The following is a 19,406-nucleotide window of genomic DNA, read 5'->3' as shown; positions in this document are numbered from 1 at the left end:
AGCGTCTAGTTCTGGGACTTCTGGTTAGGCCGTTTTTCTCGAAGTGACACACCACCTGAGTTATGCTTGGTTTTTTGACGAATTTTGACACACCAAGCTCAAATAATTGCCCATCACTGCCCTAGAGAGATCCTTAATTCCTTCTACCATATAAAGATATGGTGAGAAGGATCTATTGTAGCTATACACTAGGAAGAAGGTTATCATCAAAACATGACCATGATTGCACCTTGACCGAAGAATTCCACCCACTGGACCTGTGAGAAATATATTTTTGTTGTTCATACACTATCTACAATGTGGTATTTTGTTATCATAGCTCAAACATTCCTGCCATTTTTTGGAGAAAAATTCATTTTGCTACTCTAAAATTTCCAATTCAAACTTTTTGAATATCTGTAACAATTGAATGATACCACCTCTACAACGTACAATATAATAATATTTATCATTTTATGATTTAGAAATATCAACACATCCAAAAATATGCATGGTTTTCAAAAAAATATTAAAGAAATTTTCTGTAAAATAAGTCAGACTATTAACCTCTTTACCTTCCAGACCTAAATCCCAAATGTCACATCTTTCAAAAATCTTCTCACACTGATTGTGTATAATGAGGCTCCTTGGGTCTGCAAGTGATCCTTAGAAAGAATATTCTTTGGTATATCTAGACTTTACATGCTGAAGATGGCAACAGTAACCCCAAGCAGGATTGGAAGAAGAAGTAGGAGTTTGAGAGAATATTAGGGGAGAGAAACCTCTTGCCTTTTTAAAATTTTAAACTCACAAAGACACTCAACAAGAGAATTTCTCTATGTACATACAGGTACACTCAAATCCTTCACTCTTAACACAAAAGAAAAAAACTTCCCCTTTTAGTTCTCTTTTTTGAGTCTTAGACAAATAAGCCATAAGGTAAAATATTGTCAATTTTAAAAACCAGATTATAAATTAATAATTTAAAGCAAGTTTGCACTTAGGTTGAAGGAACATAACTCTAACAATATGGTTATAGTTTTCTATTAGAAATAATTATAGATAAAATGTTTAAATTAATTTAGTGTGTGTGGTATACAGAGAGTATGGCATGGGTATAAAGTGTAAATTTTAAAGAGAAATATAATAAATGGTTTCTGGGTAAAAATATTCATTTAAAGAATGACTTTCTATTTCAGAGTATTTTATGCTACCCTTCAGCCAGCCCGGGGTGCCTGCTATATCACTCCAAAACATCTATGTGCTTTCTTATCTTCTTTTATAAAATTTAAATCTCTCTGAAAGCTACAAAAAGCAAACCTTTTATTTTAAAAATAAAAATTAAATTTTTAATCAAGAAGTTTAATTAACTTTTGATGATATCCAAAACCTTGATACTGAAATTAGAAGACTTCACCTTGAATCTCCATCCCTTGACCTTATGCCTGTGTTTTGGGGGGATTGGTGCATAATCTCCAAAGATTCAGTGTTCTCTACTTATGGAATGTAAGCTGAAATGAATGAGGTACATAAAAGTGGATATAGATATTGCTTATTGGGGTAAAAGAATTTTAAAAGAGTCAATGACCTCTCATATTATGTATAACTTATTACTTAATATTCCCTAATAATTAGAATCCTTCTAATAAACAAAATAAAACCTTTAAAGAACATTTCATAAGCACTTAAATTTAGAGAATTTTATATTGACTACAATTTTCTACTTCTACCTGTAGCATTATAGGTAATCAAAAACAAAGTCCAACTATGAAAATAAGTTAGCTTAGAAATCTTCATTTGTCTAAGGAAAATTTCCTGAGCACACATTAACAAAGATCAAAGTCCTCAATCTGAAGAACCAATTGGCTGTCTAGAGTTTCAAAAAGTTCCCCGCAGGAATTGGGATTGGCTGCTGAGCTCTTGTATTTATCCAATTGTATTCAAATGCTAAACACTCACAACTGTGGATTCAATGGCGTGCCATCCAGCCAGGTCCATGTCATTTGTGGATATGTGATGTTCAGTCCAATCCAAAAGTAGATTCCATCTTGTATACTAGTTTGTATGAAATCCTGTGAAAAAGGATCCAGAGGAATTTAACTGAGTTATACCTATTTAAATAGCCTCTTCTACTTTTTCCAGACTTTAAAAGGTTTTGATATTTATCTCCCTAATTAGGAAAAGCTTAAGAAGGTTGAAGAGGTTTTCTATATATTTAGAGGAGGAAATCAATATAGAAAGACATTCAAAATACATGACTCTTGCATACATGTGTGAACGCACATTCTGCTTAAGAGAATTCATCAAGAGAATGTGAAACAAAAACTAGTAATGAGCCCTGGCCGGTTGGCTCAGCGGTAGAGCGTTGGCCTAGCGTGCGGAGGACCCGGGTTCGATTCCCGGCCAGGGCACATAGGAGAAGCGCCCATTTTCCACCCCTCCGCCGCGCTTTCCTCTCTGTCTCTCTCTTCCCCTCCCGCAGCCAAGGCTCCATTGGAGCAAAGATGTCCCGGGCGCTGGGGATGGCTCTGTGGCCTCTGCCTCAGGCGCTAGAGTGGCTCTGGTCGCAACATGGCGACGCCCAGGATGGGCAGAGCATCGCCCCCTGGTGGGCAGAGCATCGCCCCATGGTGGGCGTGCCGGGTGGATTCCGGTCGGGCGCATGCGGGAGTCTGTCTGACTGTCTCTCCCTGTTTCCAGCTTCAGAAAAATGAAAAAAAAAAAAAAAAAAAACTAGTAATGAACAAGTCTACCTAAAAGTGCAACAACTACTCATGGATTGCTTTGTCTACCAATGTGCTGTCTTATAGAAAAGTGGGGCCTAGTGAAACTTTACACAAATAAAATAAAAGAGCCTGTATTTCCTACCCAAGCTACTAAGGATATTGACAAATATTGGTAATACTTTTGCTAAGTACCTCAAAGAGCTTTTTCTCTCCAAGAGGTAGTGTGAAAGGATGGCATGGATATCCTAGCTTTGCAATTTACTTAGAGAATGAAATATACAACCTGTCAAATTCTGCAGATTCACATGACCAGGCAGTGACGCAGTGGATAGAGCATCAGACTGGGATGTGGAGGACCCAGGTTCGAAACCCTGAGGTTGCCACCTTGAGCATGGGGTCACTGGCTTGAATATGGGATTATAGATATGACCCCATGGTTGCTGGCTTGAGCCTAATGCTGCTGGCTTGAGCAAGGGGTCACTTGCTCTGCTGTAGACCCCCAGTTAGGGCATATATGAGAAAGCAATCAATGAACAACTAGGAGTCACAACAAAGAATTGATGTTTCTCATCTCTCTCCCTTCCTGTCTGTCTGTCCCTATCTGTCCCTCTTTCTGTCTCTCCCTCTCTGTCACAAGAAAAAAAAAGTTCTTCAGATTCTTTTTATGAAAATGGGGAAAATACTGCCTATGTCGTTAGGTTAGGTTATTGTGAGCACTAAGTTATATAACATTTGTAATGTGCCTACCACAGTGCCTGCTATATGACAGGAATTCAATAAATGGCAAATTAGTAGTAGTAGTATAATCCTTGGATTATAAAATGTACATATTTCTCCCAATTCCTTTTTATTATGATTTTTTTCTTAGATTTTACTTTATGGTTTTTAGGGAGAGAAGAGAGAGAGAAACAGACAGTGAGGTGGGAGAAGCGGGAAGTATCAACTCATAGTAGTTGCTTCTCATATGTGCCTTGACAGGACAAGCGTAGGGCTTTGAACTCATGACTTCAGGGTTCCAGGTTGACACTTTATCCACTGTACCACCAAGGTCAGGCAATTCTCCTGCTTCTGAAAGGGTTAGTTTTCATTGCAAATTAGATCTTACCAGTTCAGCCTTGTCTTGGATCATCAAGAGATGTGACTTCATTTTTAAACAAGATTTTTGGCTATCAACCCATGATTTAAAAGTTTTTAAAAAGTTATAACATTTCCCTTTCTCCTGAACCCAGTCATTAGGGCATAAGTTTAGTCTCAGGTTTGCTGAAATGAAAAAATAAGAAGAAATAAGAACGAGAACAATGTTTTAATATCAAAAAACAATTTTTGCACTAATTTTATAAATTGTTTCCTTAAAAGTAAGTAGTCTCACTTTTAAGAAATAAACTCTACCTCTACTGATTAATAGTCTCTAGACAAAATAAGTGCAAGAAATATTCATAGTTATTATTTATTATTATATGTCAAATAATCTTCTGAAGTCTTTATGCACATGAATATATAAAATGTTTTCCCTTACAAGAAACTTAGAAAATCCATAAAATGATTAACTTCATGTTCCTGATTTTGTAAATAAAGATTTCGAGATTAAGGTTAAAGTTAAGGGTAAACTGGGAAACTAAATGTTAAATGACTTACTAATAGAAGGTCGTCTAACTAATAACTGATAGGACAATGGAAAATTTAAAATAAAACAGAGAGCCTAAAGGGCATGAGAAGAAAACTGCTGTGGATAAAGAAGTCATGTTCAGAGTCTGCTTTTAATGCAGAAGAATGTATCTCATAACACACTGTATTAGCAACTCTATAAAACAAATTGTTCAACACGATCTTAATATGTTTATTCCTCAATGGCCACCATACTTATTTCAGTAAGGATCCAGGATGGATGTGGAGGGTATTCTGCTAAGTGAAATAAGCCAGTTAGAAGAAAACAATTACCATATGGTTTCATTTATATGTGGAATCTAATGACCAAAGTAACCTAACAAACAAAAATAGAAGCAGACTCATAGATACAGAGGACAGACTGACAGCTGCCAGAGGAGAAGGCAGTTGGGGCGTTGATAAAAAGGTGAAGAAATTAAGCAAAGAAAATAAAGTTCATAGACACAGACAACAATATGGTGATAACCAGAGGGAAAGGGGGTGAGGAGGTAGAAGAAGGTATAGGGGGATAAATGGTGATGGAATGAGATGACTTGGGGTGTTGAACACACAATACAACACACAGATGATGCATTATAGAATTGTACACCTGAAAGCTATACAATTTTATTAACCAATGTCACCCTAATAAACACAATTTTTAAAAAAATAAAGAATAGAAGGCAGAGTTCTTTGGGGGAAAAAAAGAAAAAGTTTGAAATAATATTAAAATAAACCTATATTCAGAAATGAATACACACAAGTTTCAATTGAACTAATTTGTTTTTTTATTTTAAGCTGAAGAGTAGGTATGTAAGTATTGATTGTATTATATTTAAATTTTTATATATCTAAAATGTTGCATATAATTTTTAAAATACAGTATCTATAAATTTGAAAATAAACTTATATGCTTATATTAAATGAAGTAAACTTGAAAACATAGTAAACTATATAAACCCTATACAAAAGTTAGTTTTTACCATTAGACCTATGGGAGCTTGTTGAAAGACAGTATAAGAAATCATATTATTTTGGGATACTATCACAAATTAAGTTACTGTTTTGAATGAACAAACTATCCTGATTCTTTATAACCCTCTTCCAAAGGCATTTTAAAATAATAACAATAAAGTGGTCATTGAAATAATGTTTTTAATAAATTAGGCTTTATCTGCATTGGCCAAAAAAATACCCAACAATACAATGGAGAAAAATTTTAGTTATGATAAAATTCAATATTATAAATTATTGACAAAAATAAATGACTTTAAGCTCTCGTGCTTATTCAGAGGTTTACTGTAATATGCCCTTTGTGATGGTAGCATTTAGCTTCTAAATAATACATGAATTATTCACATCACTCTTTTTTTATTTGCCTGAAAGTCACATACCAAAGCAATAAAGAAGAGCAGGTTTCTTCCAGTACAGTAAAAATAAAAAAATCAACCTATCAAAAATTATAGTTATTTACAGTGTGGGAAACTATTAATATGCCAAAAATAAGATGATGAAAGTGGTCAACAAAAAAATTTTTTTTTGTATTTTTCTGAAGTGAGATGCGGGGAGGCAGAGAGATAGACTCCCACATGCACTCTACCTGGATCTACCCGACAAGCCCACTAGGGGGTGATGCTCTGCCCATTTAGGGTGTTGCTCCATTACAACTGGAGCCATTCTAGTGCCTGAGGTGGGGACCACAGAGCCATCCTCAGCGCCTGGGCCAACTTTGCTCCAATGGAGCCTTGGCTGTGGGAGAGGAAGAGAGAGATAGAGAGAAAGGAGATAGGGAGGGGTTGGAGAAGCAGATAGGCGCTTCTCCTGTGTGCCCTGGCTGGGAATTGAACCCAGGACTTCCACACACTGGGCTGATTTTCTACCACTGAGCAAACCAGCCAGGCCAACAAATAATTCTTGAGTGCTATAGTACTAAAAAACCATCAAAGGAAGGCCTCCAAGTGGTGAAGAGAAGCCTAGAAAAGAGATGACGTCAGAGTAATGGCGGGGTAGGAAGCGATACCGATAAATCTCCCCCAAAACTCAACAAGATCTTCAACCAGAAACAGAAAAACCTATACTTGGAGCCTCCAGATGCTTCGCAATACACCCAAAGGTATGGTCGAGTGAAAAATTGGCTAAATATATAACCAAACCCCGAAGGAAATAGGGAGTAAGAAATGCTCCGCCTTCCTCACTAACCTAAACAGGGCGGCTTTCTCTGGTAACTGTGAATATAGAAACTGAGGCAGGCAAAGGGGGTGAATAGATCCAGGTCGCGGCACAAACGGCCGAACCAGGCTGTGGCACGGAGATCCAAGCCGAGGAAAAACTGATACTGTGGCAACCCGGGCAATACAAGCTAACACTCGTGCCAAACCCAAACAAAGAAAGACAAGCGGGGCGGCCATTTTACCCGGTCTCCTGGTCGGCGTGCGCGCAGTTAGTGGGTGAGAGATTTCTTCCTAGGCTCCGAGAGTGGGTGCCGGTGTTGCCCCACGGAGAGGCAGGGTCAGAGGCCTTTCTGTGGGCCGAGGGCAGAGTCTCTGGGCAGCCCCAGTGCCCTGGGAAAGCTGCGCACTGGAGGGAGTGAGAACTAATTCCAACGGGGGAGATTTTCCATGCTGGAGGGGGTTTCACTCAGAGGGAAACACGGCCGGCCTCATATCCTGGTCTGCGAGCGCAGATAGTGAATGAGAGATTCCTCCAAAAGCCTCGGCAGTGCGCGCCCGTGTTATTGCACAGAGGGGCAGAGTCAGGGGCCTTTTGTGGGCCAAAGCGGAATCTCGGGCCACCCCAGCGCCTTGCAAAAGCCGCGCACGGGGACAGAGCGAGACTCAATTCCAATGCTGCAACTTTTCCCTGCGGTTGGGGGTTTAACTCAGAGTGTGAGACTGCTGGCTGGATATCCTAGTCTGCGCGCGCAGACAGTGAGTGAGAGTTTCCTCCAAGCACCCCGGAAGTGGGCGCCCGCCTGTGTTACCGGACAGAGTGGCAGAGCCAGAGGTCTTTGAGTGGGCGGAAAGCCCTCCTGATTATGACAGAACTCCGAGTTTTCTTAACCCCAACAAACCTACTCCAAGGCATATCATAATGAAATTGACATAAACCAACAGCAAAGAAAAAATTCTCAAGGCAGCCAGGGAAAAGAAGAATACAACATATAAAGGAAGGCCCATTAGATTATCATCAGATTTCTCAGCAGAAACTCTACAAGCTAGAAGAGAGTGGACCCCAATATTTAAAGTCCTGAAAGAGAGGAACTTTCAGCCACGAATACTATACCCATCAAAGCTGTCCTTCAAATATGAAGGAGAAATAAAAACATTCACAGATACAGAAAAGATGAGGGAATTTATCATCAGAAAACCCCCACTCCAGGAATTACTAAAGGGGGTTCTCCAATCAGACACAAAACTAACAGAAAGCAAGATATAAAATGGCAATAGGGAACTCACAAGTATCAATAATTACACTAAATGTAAACGGATTAAACTCACCAATAAAAAGACACAGAGTAGCAGAATGGATTAAAAAAGAAAATCCAACTGTATGCTGCCTACAGGAAACTCATCTAAGTAACAAGGATAAAAACAAATTCAAAGTGAAAGGCTCAAAAACAATACTCCAAGCAAATAACATCCAAAAAAAAGCAGGTGTAGCAATACTCATATCGGATAATGCTGACTACAAAACAGGAAAAGTACTCAGAGACAAAAATGGCCATTTCATAATGGCTAAGGGGACACTGAATCAAGAAAACAACAATTTTAATATATATGCACCAAACCAAGGAGCACCAAAATATATAAGACAGCTACTTATTGATCTTAAAACAAAAACTGACAAAAACACAATCATACTTGGAGACCTCAATACACTGCTGACGGCTCTAGATCAGTCATCCAAGCAGAGAATCAACAAAGACATAGTGGCCTTAAACAAAACACTAGAGCACCTGGATATGATAGACATCTACAGGACATTTCATCCCAAAGTGACTGAGTATACATTTTTCTCCAGTGTACATGGGTCATTCTCAAGAATTGACCATATGTTGGGCCACAAAAACAACATCAGCAAATTCAGAAAAATTGAAGTTGTACCAAGCATATTTTCTGATCATAAAGCCTTGAAACTAGAATTCAACTGCAAAAAGGAGGAAAAAATTCCCACAAAAATGTGGAAACTAAACAACATACTTTTAAAAAATGAATGGGTCAAAGAAGAAATAAGTTCAGAGATCAAAAGATATATACAGACTAATGAAAATGACAATATGACATATCAGAATCTATGGGATGCAGCAAAAGCAGTGATAAGAGGTAAGTTCATATCACTTCAGGCATATATGAACAAACAAGAGAGAGCCCAAGTGAACCACTTAACTTCCCACCTTAAGGAACTAGAAAAAGAAGAACAAAGACAACCCAAAACCAGCCGAAGAAAGGAGATAATAAAAATCAGAGCAGAAATAAATGAATTAGAGAACAGAAAAACTATAGAAAAAATTAATAGAACAAGGAGCTGGTTCTTTGAAAAGATCAACAAAATTGACAAACCCTTGGCAAGACTTACCAAGGAAAAAAGAGAAAGAACTCATATAAACAAAATCCAATATGAAAGAGGAGAAATCACCACAGACACCATAGATATACAAAGAATTATTGTAGAATACTATGAAAAACTTTATGCCACTAAATTCAACAACCTAGAAGAAATGGATAAATTCCTAGAACAACACAACCTTCCTAGACTGAGTCAAGAAGAAGCAGAAAGCCTAAACAGACCTATCAGTAGAGAAGAAATAGAAAAAAACATTAAAAACCTCCCCAAAAATAAAAGTCCAGGCCCTGACGGCTATACCAGCGAATTTTATCAAACATTCAAAGAAGACTTGGTTCCTATTCTACTCAAAGTCTTCCAAAAAATTGAAGAAGAAGCAATACTTCCAAACACATTTTATGAGGCCAACATAACCCTCATCCCAAAACCAGGCAAGGATGGCACAAAAAAAGAAAACTACAGACCAATATCTCTAATGAATACAGATGCTAAAATACTAAACAAAATACTAGCATATCGAATACAACAACATATTAAAAAAATAATACATCATGATCAAGTGGGATTCATCCCAGAATCTCAAGGATGGTTCAACATACGTAAAACGGTTAACGTAATACACCATATCAACAAAACAAAGAACAAAAACCACATGATCTTATTAATAGATGCAGAAAAGGCTTTCGATAAAATACAACACAATTTTATGTTTAAGACTCTCAATAAAATGGGTATAGAAGGAAAATATCTCAACATGATAAAGGCCATATATGATAAACCATCAGCTAATATCATATTAAATGGCACTAAACTGAAGGCTTTCCCCCTTAAATCAGGAACAAGACAGGGTTGTCCACTCTCTCCACTCTTATTTAATGTGGTACTAGAGGTTCTAGACAGAGCAATCAGACAAGACAAAGAAATAAAAGGCATCCATATCGGAAAAGAAGAAGTAAAGGTATCACTTTTTGCAGATGATATGATCCTATACATCGAAAACCCCAAAGAATCCACAAAAAGACTACTAGAAACAATAAGCCAATACAGTAAGGTCGCAGGATACAAAATTAACATACAGAAGTCAATAGCCTTTCTATATGCCAACAATGAAACAACTGAGAAGGAACTCAAAAGAATAATCCCCTTCACGATTGCAACAAAAAAAATAAAATACTTAGAAATAAACATAACAAAGAATGTAAAGGACTTATATAATGAAAACTATAAACCACTGTTATGGGAAATTGAAAAAGATATAATGAGATGGAAGAATATACCTTGTTCTTGGCTAGGAAAAATAAATATAATCAAGATGGATATATTACCCAAAGCAATATACAAATTTAATGCAATTCCCATCAAACTTCCAATGACGTTTTTTAAAGAAATGGAACAAAAAATCCTCAGATTTATATGGAACTATAAAAAACCCCGAATAGCCAAAGCAATCCTAAAGAAAAAGAATGAAGCTGGGGGCATTACAATACCTGACTTCAAACTATATTATAGGGCCACGACAATCAAAACAGCATGGTATTAGCAGAAAAATAGACACTCAGACCAATGGAACAGAATAGAAAGTCCAGAAATAAAACCACATATATATAGTCAAATAATTTTTGATAAAGGGGCCAACAACACACAATGGAGAAAAGAAAGCCTCTTCAATAAATGGTGCTGGGAAAACTGGAAAGCCACATGCAAAAGAATGAAACTGGACTACAGTCTCTCCCCCTGTACAAAAATTAACTCAAAATGGATCAAAGATCTAAACATAAGACCTGAAACAATTAAGTACATAGAAGAAGACATAGGTACTCAACTCATGGACCTGGGTTTTAAAGAGCATTTTATGAATTTGACTCCACAGGCAAGAGAAGTGAAGGCAAAAATTAATGAATGGGACTACATCAGACTAAGAAGTTTTTGCTCAGCAAGAGAAACTGATAACAAAATAAACAGAAAGCCAACTAAATGGGAAATGATATTTTCAAACAACAGCTCAGATAAGGGCCTAATATCCAAAATTTACAAAGAACTCATAAAACTCAACAACAAACAAACAAACAATCCAATAAAAAAATGGGAAGAGGATATGAATAGACACTTCTCCCAGGAAGAAATACAAATGGCCAACAGATATATGAAAAGATGCTCATCTTCTTTAGCTATTAGAGAAATGCAAATCAAAATGGCAATGAGATACCACCTCACACCTGTTCGATTAGCTGTCATTAGCAAGACAGGTAATAGCAAATGTTGGAGAGGCTGTGGAGAAAAAGGAACCCTCATACACTGTTGGTGGGAATGTAAAGTAGTACAACCATTATGGAAGAAAGTATGGTGGTTCCTCAAAAAACTGAAAATAGAACTACCTTATGACCCAGCAATCCCTCTACTGGGTATATACCCCAAAAACTCAGAAACATTGTTACGTAAAGACACATGCAGCCCCATGTTTATTGCAGCATTGTTCACAGTGGCCAGGACATGGAAACAACCAAAAAGCCCATCAATAGATGACTGGATAAAGAAGATGTGGCACATATACACTATGGAATACTACTCAGCCATAAGAAATGATGACATCGGAACATTTACAGCAAAATGGTGGGATCTTGATAACATGATACGAAGCGAAATAAGTAAATCAGAAAAAACCAGGAACTGTATTATTCCATACGTAGGTGGGACATAATAGTGAAACTAAGAGACATTGATAAGAGTGTGGTGGTTACAGGGGGGTAGGGGGGAATGGGAGAGGGAAAGGGGGTGGGGAGGGGCACAAAGAAAACAAGATAGAAGGTGACAGAGGACAATCTGACTTTGGGTGGTGGGTATGCAACATAATTGAACGACAAGATAACCTGGACTTGTTATCTTTGAATATATGTATTCTGATTTATTGATGTCACCCCATTAAAAAAATAAAATTATTAAAAAAAAAAAAAGAAGCCTAGAAGAGTACATGTATGAGGAAAAATACAGAAATTACCACAATAAGGAGTACTTTGTTGATCCATTGAAGAAATGTGATTTGAAGACTAAAGTCTTAAGGGAAAAGGCAATCATGAACATGCACATAAGTTATCTATATATATATTTATATTGTATTCTACCACTCTTATGGCCATCAATATTTAATGAGAAAAAGCTTATTAGTTATCTAAAGTTAACATAAGGACTGGAAATATATTTTATTATAATTCTTTGTGTTTAAACTGTGCAAAAGTTAATGGTTTGGGGTAAATTTTTTACCTAAAAGGCAGTTTTGATTTGTGAGAAAACATTAACTTTTATTCTACAATAAGCACCTATAAATAAGAAAAAGTTAGCATACTAATTTTTTTAAAAGGGGACAAAGATGATGAACAGGCAGTTTACAGAATAAAAATGCAAATATCCAATATATATGACTTTATATTTAATTTTCCAATTATTTAAGAAATAAAACTTAAATTAACCATGTGTATTTTTATTATACATTAATATTTATAATCTGAACTTTATCTGTGTGTGTATATTAGAAGAGTTCAGAGGGTAAGAAGATGAAATGGAAAAATAAATATTCAAAAGAGATGAACTTTATCAAAATAAATAGTGACTGAAAACTAAGAGAGTATGCTGGCTCTTATTACTTTATAGAGTTTGTTTTGTTAGAGACTAGTACAAAGAAGAGCTCTGTGTGTGAGAAGTTGGACAGCTATTGTAGGAAATCAAGACTTAGAGGACATTGTAGAATATGTTAAAGTGCTTAGACTTTTATTCTAAGACCTATAGAAAGTCATTGTAGGGTTTTAACCACAGGAATGCCCTGGCCACTGGGCTGCATTTTAGAAAGATCGTGATGGCTACAGCTTGGAGAATGAATAGAGATGTGCAGAATGTTAGTTAATTAGAAACTCTCTTCTTCATGAGACACAGTGATATCTAAATAGCTCACAATACAACCTTTTGACATAATTTTTAAATTATGACCTAAAACATCTTGATCACATAGTAAAACAAGTAAGTACCAAAACAGTAACCACTACAGTATAGAAGTGTCATCTAATGTATAAAAATAACTGGTACTTTATTTTTTTCTTAAAAACATGTGCTGCCCTGGCCGGTTGGCTCAGCAGTAGAGTGTCTGCCTGGCGTGCAGAAGTCCCGGGTTCGATTCCCGGCCAGGGCACATAGGAGAAGTGCCCATTTGCTTCTCCACCCACCACCCCCTCCTTCCTCTCTGTCTCTCTCTTCCCCTCCCGCAGCCAAGGCTGCATTGGAGCAAAGATGGCCCGGGCGCTGGGAATGGCTCCTTGGCCTCTGCCCCAGGCACTAGAGTGGCTCTGGTCGCGGCAGAGCAACGCCCCGGAGGGGCAGAGCATCGCCCCCTGGTGGGCAGAGCATCGCCCCTGGTGGGCGTGCCGGGTGGATCCCAGTCGGGCACATGCGGGAGTCTGTCTCACTGTCTCTCCCCATTTCCAGCTTCAGAAAAATACAAATAACAAACAAACAAAAAAAAACCATGTGCTCATAGCAGTTTTATTTATAATAATCAAAAACTAGAAACAACACAAATTTCCATCATCTATACTATTGCAGTGTAACACTACTCAGCAGCAAAAAGCAATGAACTATAGCATGCAACAACCTGGATGAACCCCCAAATCATTATGCTGAGTAAATTAAAGACAAACATAAAAAAACACATACTGTATGATTCCATTTATTAAAATTCTAGAAAATGTGAAAGAATCTGTAATGATATAAAACTGATCAGTGATTATGTAAGGCAAGGGATGAAGGGAAGAATAAACCACAAAGGGCATGATGAAAATTTTCTGTATTGAGATTAAAGTGGCTTGTTGAGTATATTATACATCTGTCAATACTTTCAAATCACAGGCTATATATGGAAGCAATTTATTTTATGTAAAGTATACTTCAGTAAAACCAGGACATTTCTTATGACAATCTTTTGAAAGAGTTTGAATATAGAAATGAATGTCATGGTGATCGCTTTCAAATAGTCCATGATCCCCCTCCCCCAAGTATTACTCTTTTGCATGCCTAGAAACTGGTAGATTTGTACTGATCCTTTTGCTTTCCTCTTGTTCTATTTGTAAATGCTACTTATATTTGCAATGTGGGAGAGAGATTCAATGTGTGGCAGACAGAATGAAACTTTAACACTGTTTCCTCAAAATCAGAGTTCACAATCAGTTAAGTCTTCCTGACAGAATACAATGTTAAAATACTATTGCTGACTATACCCAGCCAGTGAGGAAATAAAGAATAATATTTCACGAAGTTGAAAAATCTCTTAATAAAGCAATCAGATACTTTGTCTGTAGACCTTGTTAGGGAAGAAAGACTCCTGCAACATTCAAATAGATTTTACCCTAAGAATGGTTCAGGAGCATTTTAAAGTATCATAAATGAATGTGATATCATATAATTTCAGACAAAGATTATCCATATGAATTTAACTAGTTTTTTCACTGAATTTATTGGGGTGAGATTGGTTCACAAAACCATACAGGTTTCAAGTATACAACTCAACAAAGCATATCAGCACACTGCATCATGGGATCATCTCTGCAAATGAAGTCTGTTTCTGACCCGTTTATTCTCACCCTTTGCCCACCTTACCCTACCCCACCTTTCTCTCTGGCCATTAATATGCAGTTGTCTGTGTCTATGTGGTATATATATATATATATATATATATACACACACACATACACATACATACATATACACACACATACACACACATACATACACACACACACATACATACATACATACACACACACACACATTTCTTTCTTTTGCTTAATCCCTTCACTTTCTTTAGTCTAGACCCACAACACCCCCCCCCCCCCGACAGCTGGCAGTCTGTTCCAGGTATCCAGTCTGTTTCTTTTGTTTATCAGTTTATTTATTAGATTACACATGTAAGTGAGATCATATGGTATTTGTTTTTCTCTGTCTGGCTTATTTCAATTAGAATAATCTCCTGGTCCATCTATGCTGTCACAAAACATAAAACTTCCTTCTTTTTTATGGCCATTTAGAATTCCACTATATAAATGTACCACAGAATGTTTATCCACTCATCTACTGTTGGGTACTTAGCTGTTTTCAGATCTTGGCTCTTGTGAATAATGCCACAATAAATATAGGGGTGCATTGTTGTTAAGTGAGAGGAGGAGAGATAGAGAGGCTCCTGTATGCATCCCAACCGGGTTCCACCCGGCAAGCCCCTGTGGAGCAGATGCTCAAATCAACCCAGCTATCCTCAGTGCGCAGGGCCCACACTCGAACCAATCAAGCCACTATCTGCAAGACAGGGAGAGAGAGAGAAGAGGGAGAGGGAGAAGAAGAGAAGCAGATGGTCACTTCTCATGTGTGTCCTGATCAGGGATTGAACCCAGGATGTCTGCATGCTGAGCCAATGCTCTATCCACTAAGCAAATTGGCCAGGCCCTCTTTTGAATTAGTGTTTCAGGTTTTTTGGATATATTCTTAAGAGTAGAATTCTGGGATCATAGTGCAGCTCCATTTTAAATATTTTGAGAAAACTCCATACTGTTTTCCACAGTGGCTGCACCAGTCTGTATTCCCACCCACAGTGCACAAGGGCTCCTTATTCTTCACATCCTCACCAACACTAATTATTGTTTGTTGACTTATTGATGAAAGCCATTCTGACAGATGTGAGGTGATATCTCTTTGTGTTTTTAATTTATATTTCTCTGATGATTAGTGATATCGGACGTTTTTTCATATGTCTATTGGCCATCTGAATGTTCTCTTTGAAGGTGTCTGTTCAGGCCCTTTGCTTATGTCTTAATTGGGTTGTTTGTCTAGTTGGTGTTGAGTTATATAAGTTCTTTATAAATTTTGGATATTAACCCTTTATCAGATGCATCACTGACAAATATGTTCTCTTATTTGGTGAGTTGCCTTTTCATTTTGTTGATGGTTTCCATTGATGTGCAAAAGATTTTTAGTTTGATGTAATCCCATTGTTTATTTTTTTCTTCATTTTCTTTGCTTGAGATTTATCGCCAGAAATATTGCCATGAGAAATGACTGAAATTTTACTGCCTATGTTTTCTTCTAGCATTTTGATGGCTTCATTTAAGTCTTTAATCCCTTGTGAGTTTACTTTTGTGTAGTGTAAGAAGGTGGTCTATTTCATTTTTTGACATGTGTCCAATTCTCCAAACACTATTTATTGAAGATATTGTCTTTAACTTAATGTTCTTTCCTTCTTTATCAAATATTAATGGACCATAAAGGTACAGGTTTATTTCTGTGCTATCTATTCTCTTCCATTGCCCCATAAGCCTGTTTTTGTGTCAGTACCAAGTTATTCTGATTACTATGGCCTTGCAGTATAGTTAGATATCAGGTGATGTGATACCTTCAACTTTGTTGTTTTTTGACAAGATTGCTGAGGCTATTTGGGGTTATTTTTCTTCCATATAAGTTTTTGAAATATTTGTTTTATATCTTTGAAGTATGTCATTAGTATTTTAATAGGAATTATATTGAATCTGTAGATTGCTTTTGGTAGTATGGACATTTTAATTATGTTAATTTTTTCTACTCATGAACATGGTATATGTTTCTACTTATTTGTATCTTCCTCAGTTTCTTTCTTCAGTATCTTATAATTTTATTAAGACTAGTCTTTTACCTCCTTGATTAAGTTTATTCCTAGGTACTTTATTTCCTGTATGTGTTGCAATAGTAAATGGTATTGTTTCTTAATTTGTCTTTCTGATAGTTCATTATTGGTGTACAAATACGCCACCAATCTTTGAATATTAATTTTGTATCCTGCTACTTTGATGAATTAATTTATTATAACTATTATGTTTTGGCTGAGTCTTTAGAGTTTTCTTTATATATAGAATATCATGTCATCTTCCAATTATAGAAGTTGTACTTTCTCTTTTCCAATTTGGATACCTTTTATTTCTTCTTCTTGTCTAATGGTTTTGGCTAAGACTTCCAGTACTGTGTTGAATACTAATGTAGAAAGTGGGTATCCCTGTAAGGTCTCTGATCTTAAGGAAAAGGCTTGGAGTTTTGTTCATTGAGTGTGATGTTGGCTGTGGGTTTGTCATATACAGCCTTTATTAAGTTGAGGTATGATACCTCTGTTCCCACTTTGCTAAGAATTTTATCATAAACGGGTGCTGGATTTTACCAAATGTTTTTTTCTGATATATTGATATGAGCATATGATTTTTATTCTTCCCTTATGATTCTGTTATTGTTATACTAGATGTTATTCCATAGGTCTTTTAGAAATTTCTAATTTTTTAAATTATCTTTTCTTCATTATGCTCTGCTTGGGTGATTACTATTATCTTCTTCTCTTAATCACTGATTTGATCCTCTGATTCATCTAACCTGCAGTTAATTCCTTCTAGTATTATTTTTTTAATTCAGATACTGTATTTTTCTTTTCTGATTGATTCTTTTTTATGACTTTTATGTCCTTTTTAATGCTTACTATACCTTTGTTTAAGTTCTGACTGAAACTTTGGCCAGATAACTCGGTTGGTTAGAGCATTATCCATAGGCACAAAGGTTGCTGGTTTAGTTCCCAGTCATGGCACATACAGGAACAGCTCAATGTACCTGTTTCTCTTTCTCTCTCTCCCTTCCTCTATTGCTAAAACCAATAACTTAAAGAATAAAATAATTGATAAAAGAAGAAAAATTTCTGACTAAGATCACTGATTCTTCCATTAAGGTTTTTGGGTATCTTCATAGCCATTATTTTAAACTCTGCCTCTGGTGGTTTTGTTGCTTCCATTTCCCTTAACTCTTTTTCTAGGTGTCTCCCTTGTTTTTTCATTTGGGGCATATTTCTTTGTCTCCTCATCAGGTTTTTGTGTATTAGGTAGATATATCTGCTTTGACTCCAAAACTGGTTATGATGGCTTTATGATGACAGTGTCTTGCTGAGCTCAGTGGTGCAATCTTCCAGATGACCTGAGCTCAGTGCTTCAGAACTGTTTCCTGTGCAATAAATATACCTTCCTGTTTTGTTGAGTCATGAATGCTGTTGGACCTTTTGTGGGTGGAGTTAATTTTTCAGGCTGACTGATTACAATGATAAACCTTGATCTTTGTATATGAGTCATTGTGCAGGGGCTGCCCCTTGATATGGAGTTGTTTCCAACAGGGTCTGATGTCTTCCAGAATCCCCCTTTGGATGTGCTGCTTGTGTGGCTAGTTGGGTTGAGCTCTGGTGTAGTGTGAAACCCACCACTGGTTGCAATGGTTCTGGATCCACATATGCAGGTTTCAGGTATAAGTTGGTGTCAGACACTGTGTGTAGCTAGCCATGGGCTACCTGTCTGTATTTAACACACTGTTTACTATTTGTGGTGTCATCTATTAGGCCTGAGTATGAATGGGAGGGGCCAATCTGTATATAAGAGTTGGCTTCCTCTAGTTTAGAGCTGGGGCCAGATCAATAAAATGTCCAAGACTCCATGAAATCCACCTCCACTTGTCAGTTACTCCACCTCCCCCTGATGTTGTTTGAGAAAAGACTATAGAATGGGCCTGTAGGGATACTTATGCCACATGCAAGAAGCTACTCTAGACTCTATTAAGAAAGATTTTGTCAGCTTAAATTTTATGTTGTCATGCCATTTGATTCTGTCTTTACAATCTCACAGATTGATCATGAGATTCTTGACAGCAGGAAAATTTACTCAAATTTCTTGCCATGTTGTCAGTACATTAAGAATTTTTATATGCCTAATAAGCATATGTAGTCAAATATGTAAATTAAAATTTTTTAAAATAGGAAGTTTTTTAAAATAACAAACTTAACAAAATAGGTTAAGTTTGTTACCTAACAAAGGGATTACAAGACTTGAAGTAGTGGCAAGCTGGCTATTGGAGACACTGGTATTTGAGAAGAGTTTTAGCAACTGTAAGGTAAGCAAGTCAGCAGTAACCATAGTCTAAACAGTAAACCTGAACACATTAACAGAAAGCAGGATAGAAGGTAAAGAATTGAAATAAGAGATTCCAAGATGATGACAGAGTAGGTAGATGTTCTAACTGCCGCTTCCCGGGACCAAATTAAATTTTAACTTAAGAGCAATCATCTTGAAAAATCAACTTTGGACTAAATGAAGAAGAGTCTATAACCAAGGATCACAGAGGAAGACACATCAAGACTGGTAGAAAAGGTGGAGACGAGGAAAAGGCGGCCCCGCTCCCAGAAGCAAGCGGTGGCTGAGAATCTGGAGAGACTCTCACTGTGGGGAGGGTTGCCCTGAGAGGTGTGGGTCCTCACCTCCAGGACTGGAGCCCCATCTTAGAGCCCCTAGAAAAAGTGCCCACACAGCATTTAGAGGTGAAGAGAGCTGGGTTTCTGTCTGTGAGAGAGAGATGGAGCTCTCAGAGATGCAGGCTCTGTCTTGAAGGGCCTGCACAGAAAATCTTATTCATAGTCACTTA

General features: G+C 37.1%; 1 protein-coding gene across 1 annotated transcript in view; it reads right to left on the bottom strand.

The window, feature by feature from the left end:
* Positions 1-19,406, bottom strand: part of LOC136389385 (killer cell lectin-like receptor subfamily F member 1) — a 37,315-nt gene that overhangs the window by 986 nt on the left and 16,923 nt on the right. The window contains exons 4-5 of the mRNA XM_066361189.1: positions 3,811-3,965; positions 1,939-2,051 (exon numbers count right to left, since the gene is read on the bottom strand). Coding sequence (XP_066217286.1) covers positions 1,939-2,051; positions 3,811-3,965 — 268 coding nt within the window. The remainder of the gene's footprint in view (positions 1-1,938; positions 2,052-3,810; positions 3,966-19,406) is intronic.

This window comes from Saccopteryx leptura, chromosome 1, assembly GCF_036850995.1.
Source record: "Saccopteryx leptura isolate mSacLep1 chromosome 1, mSacLep1_pri_phased_curated, whole genome shotgun sequence".
Lineage (NCBI taxonomy): Eukaryota > Metazoa > Chordata > Mammalia > Chiroptera > Emballonuridae > Saccopteryx > Saccopteryx leptura.
Note: the sequence above shows the minus strand (reverse complement) of the source record. Positions and strands in the feature narration are given on the sequence as shown.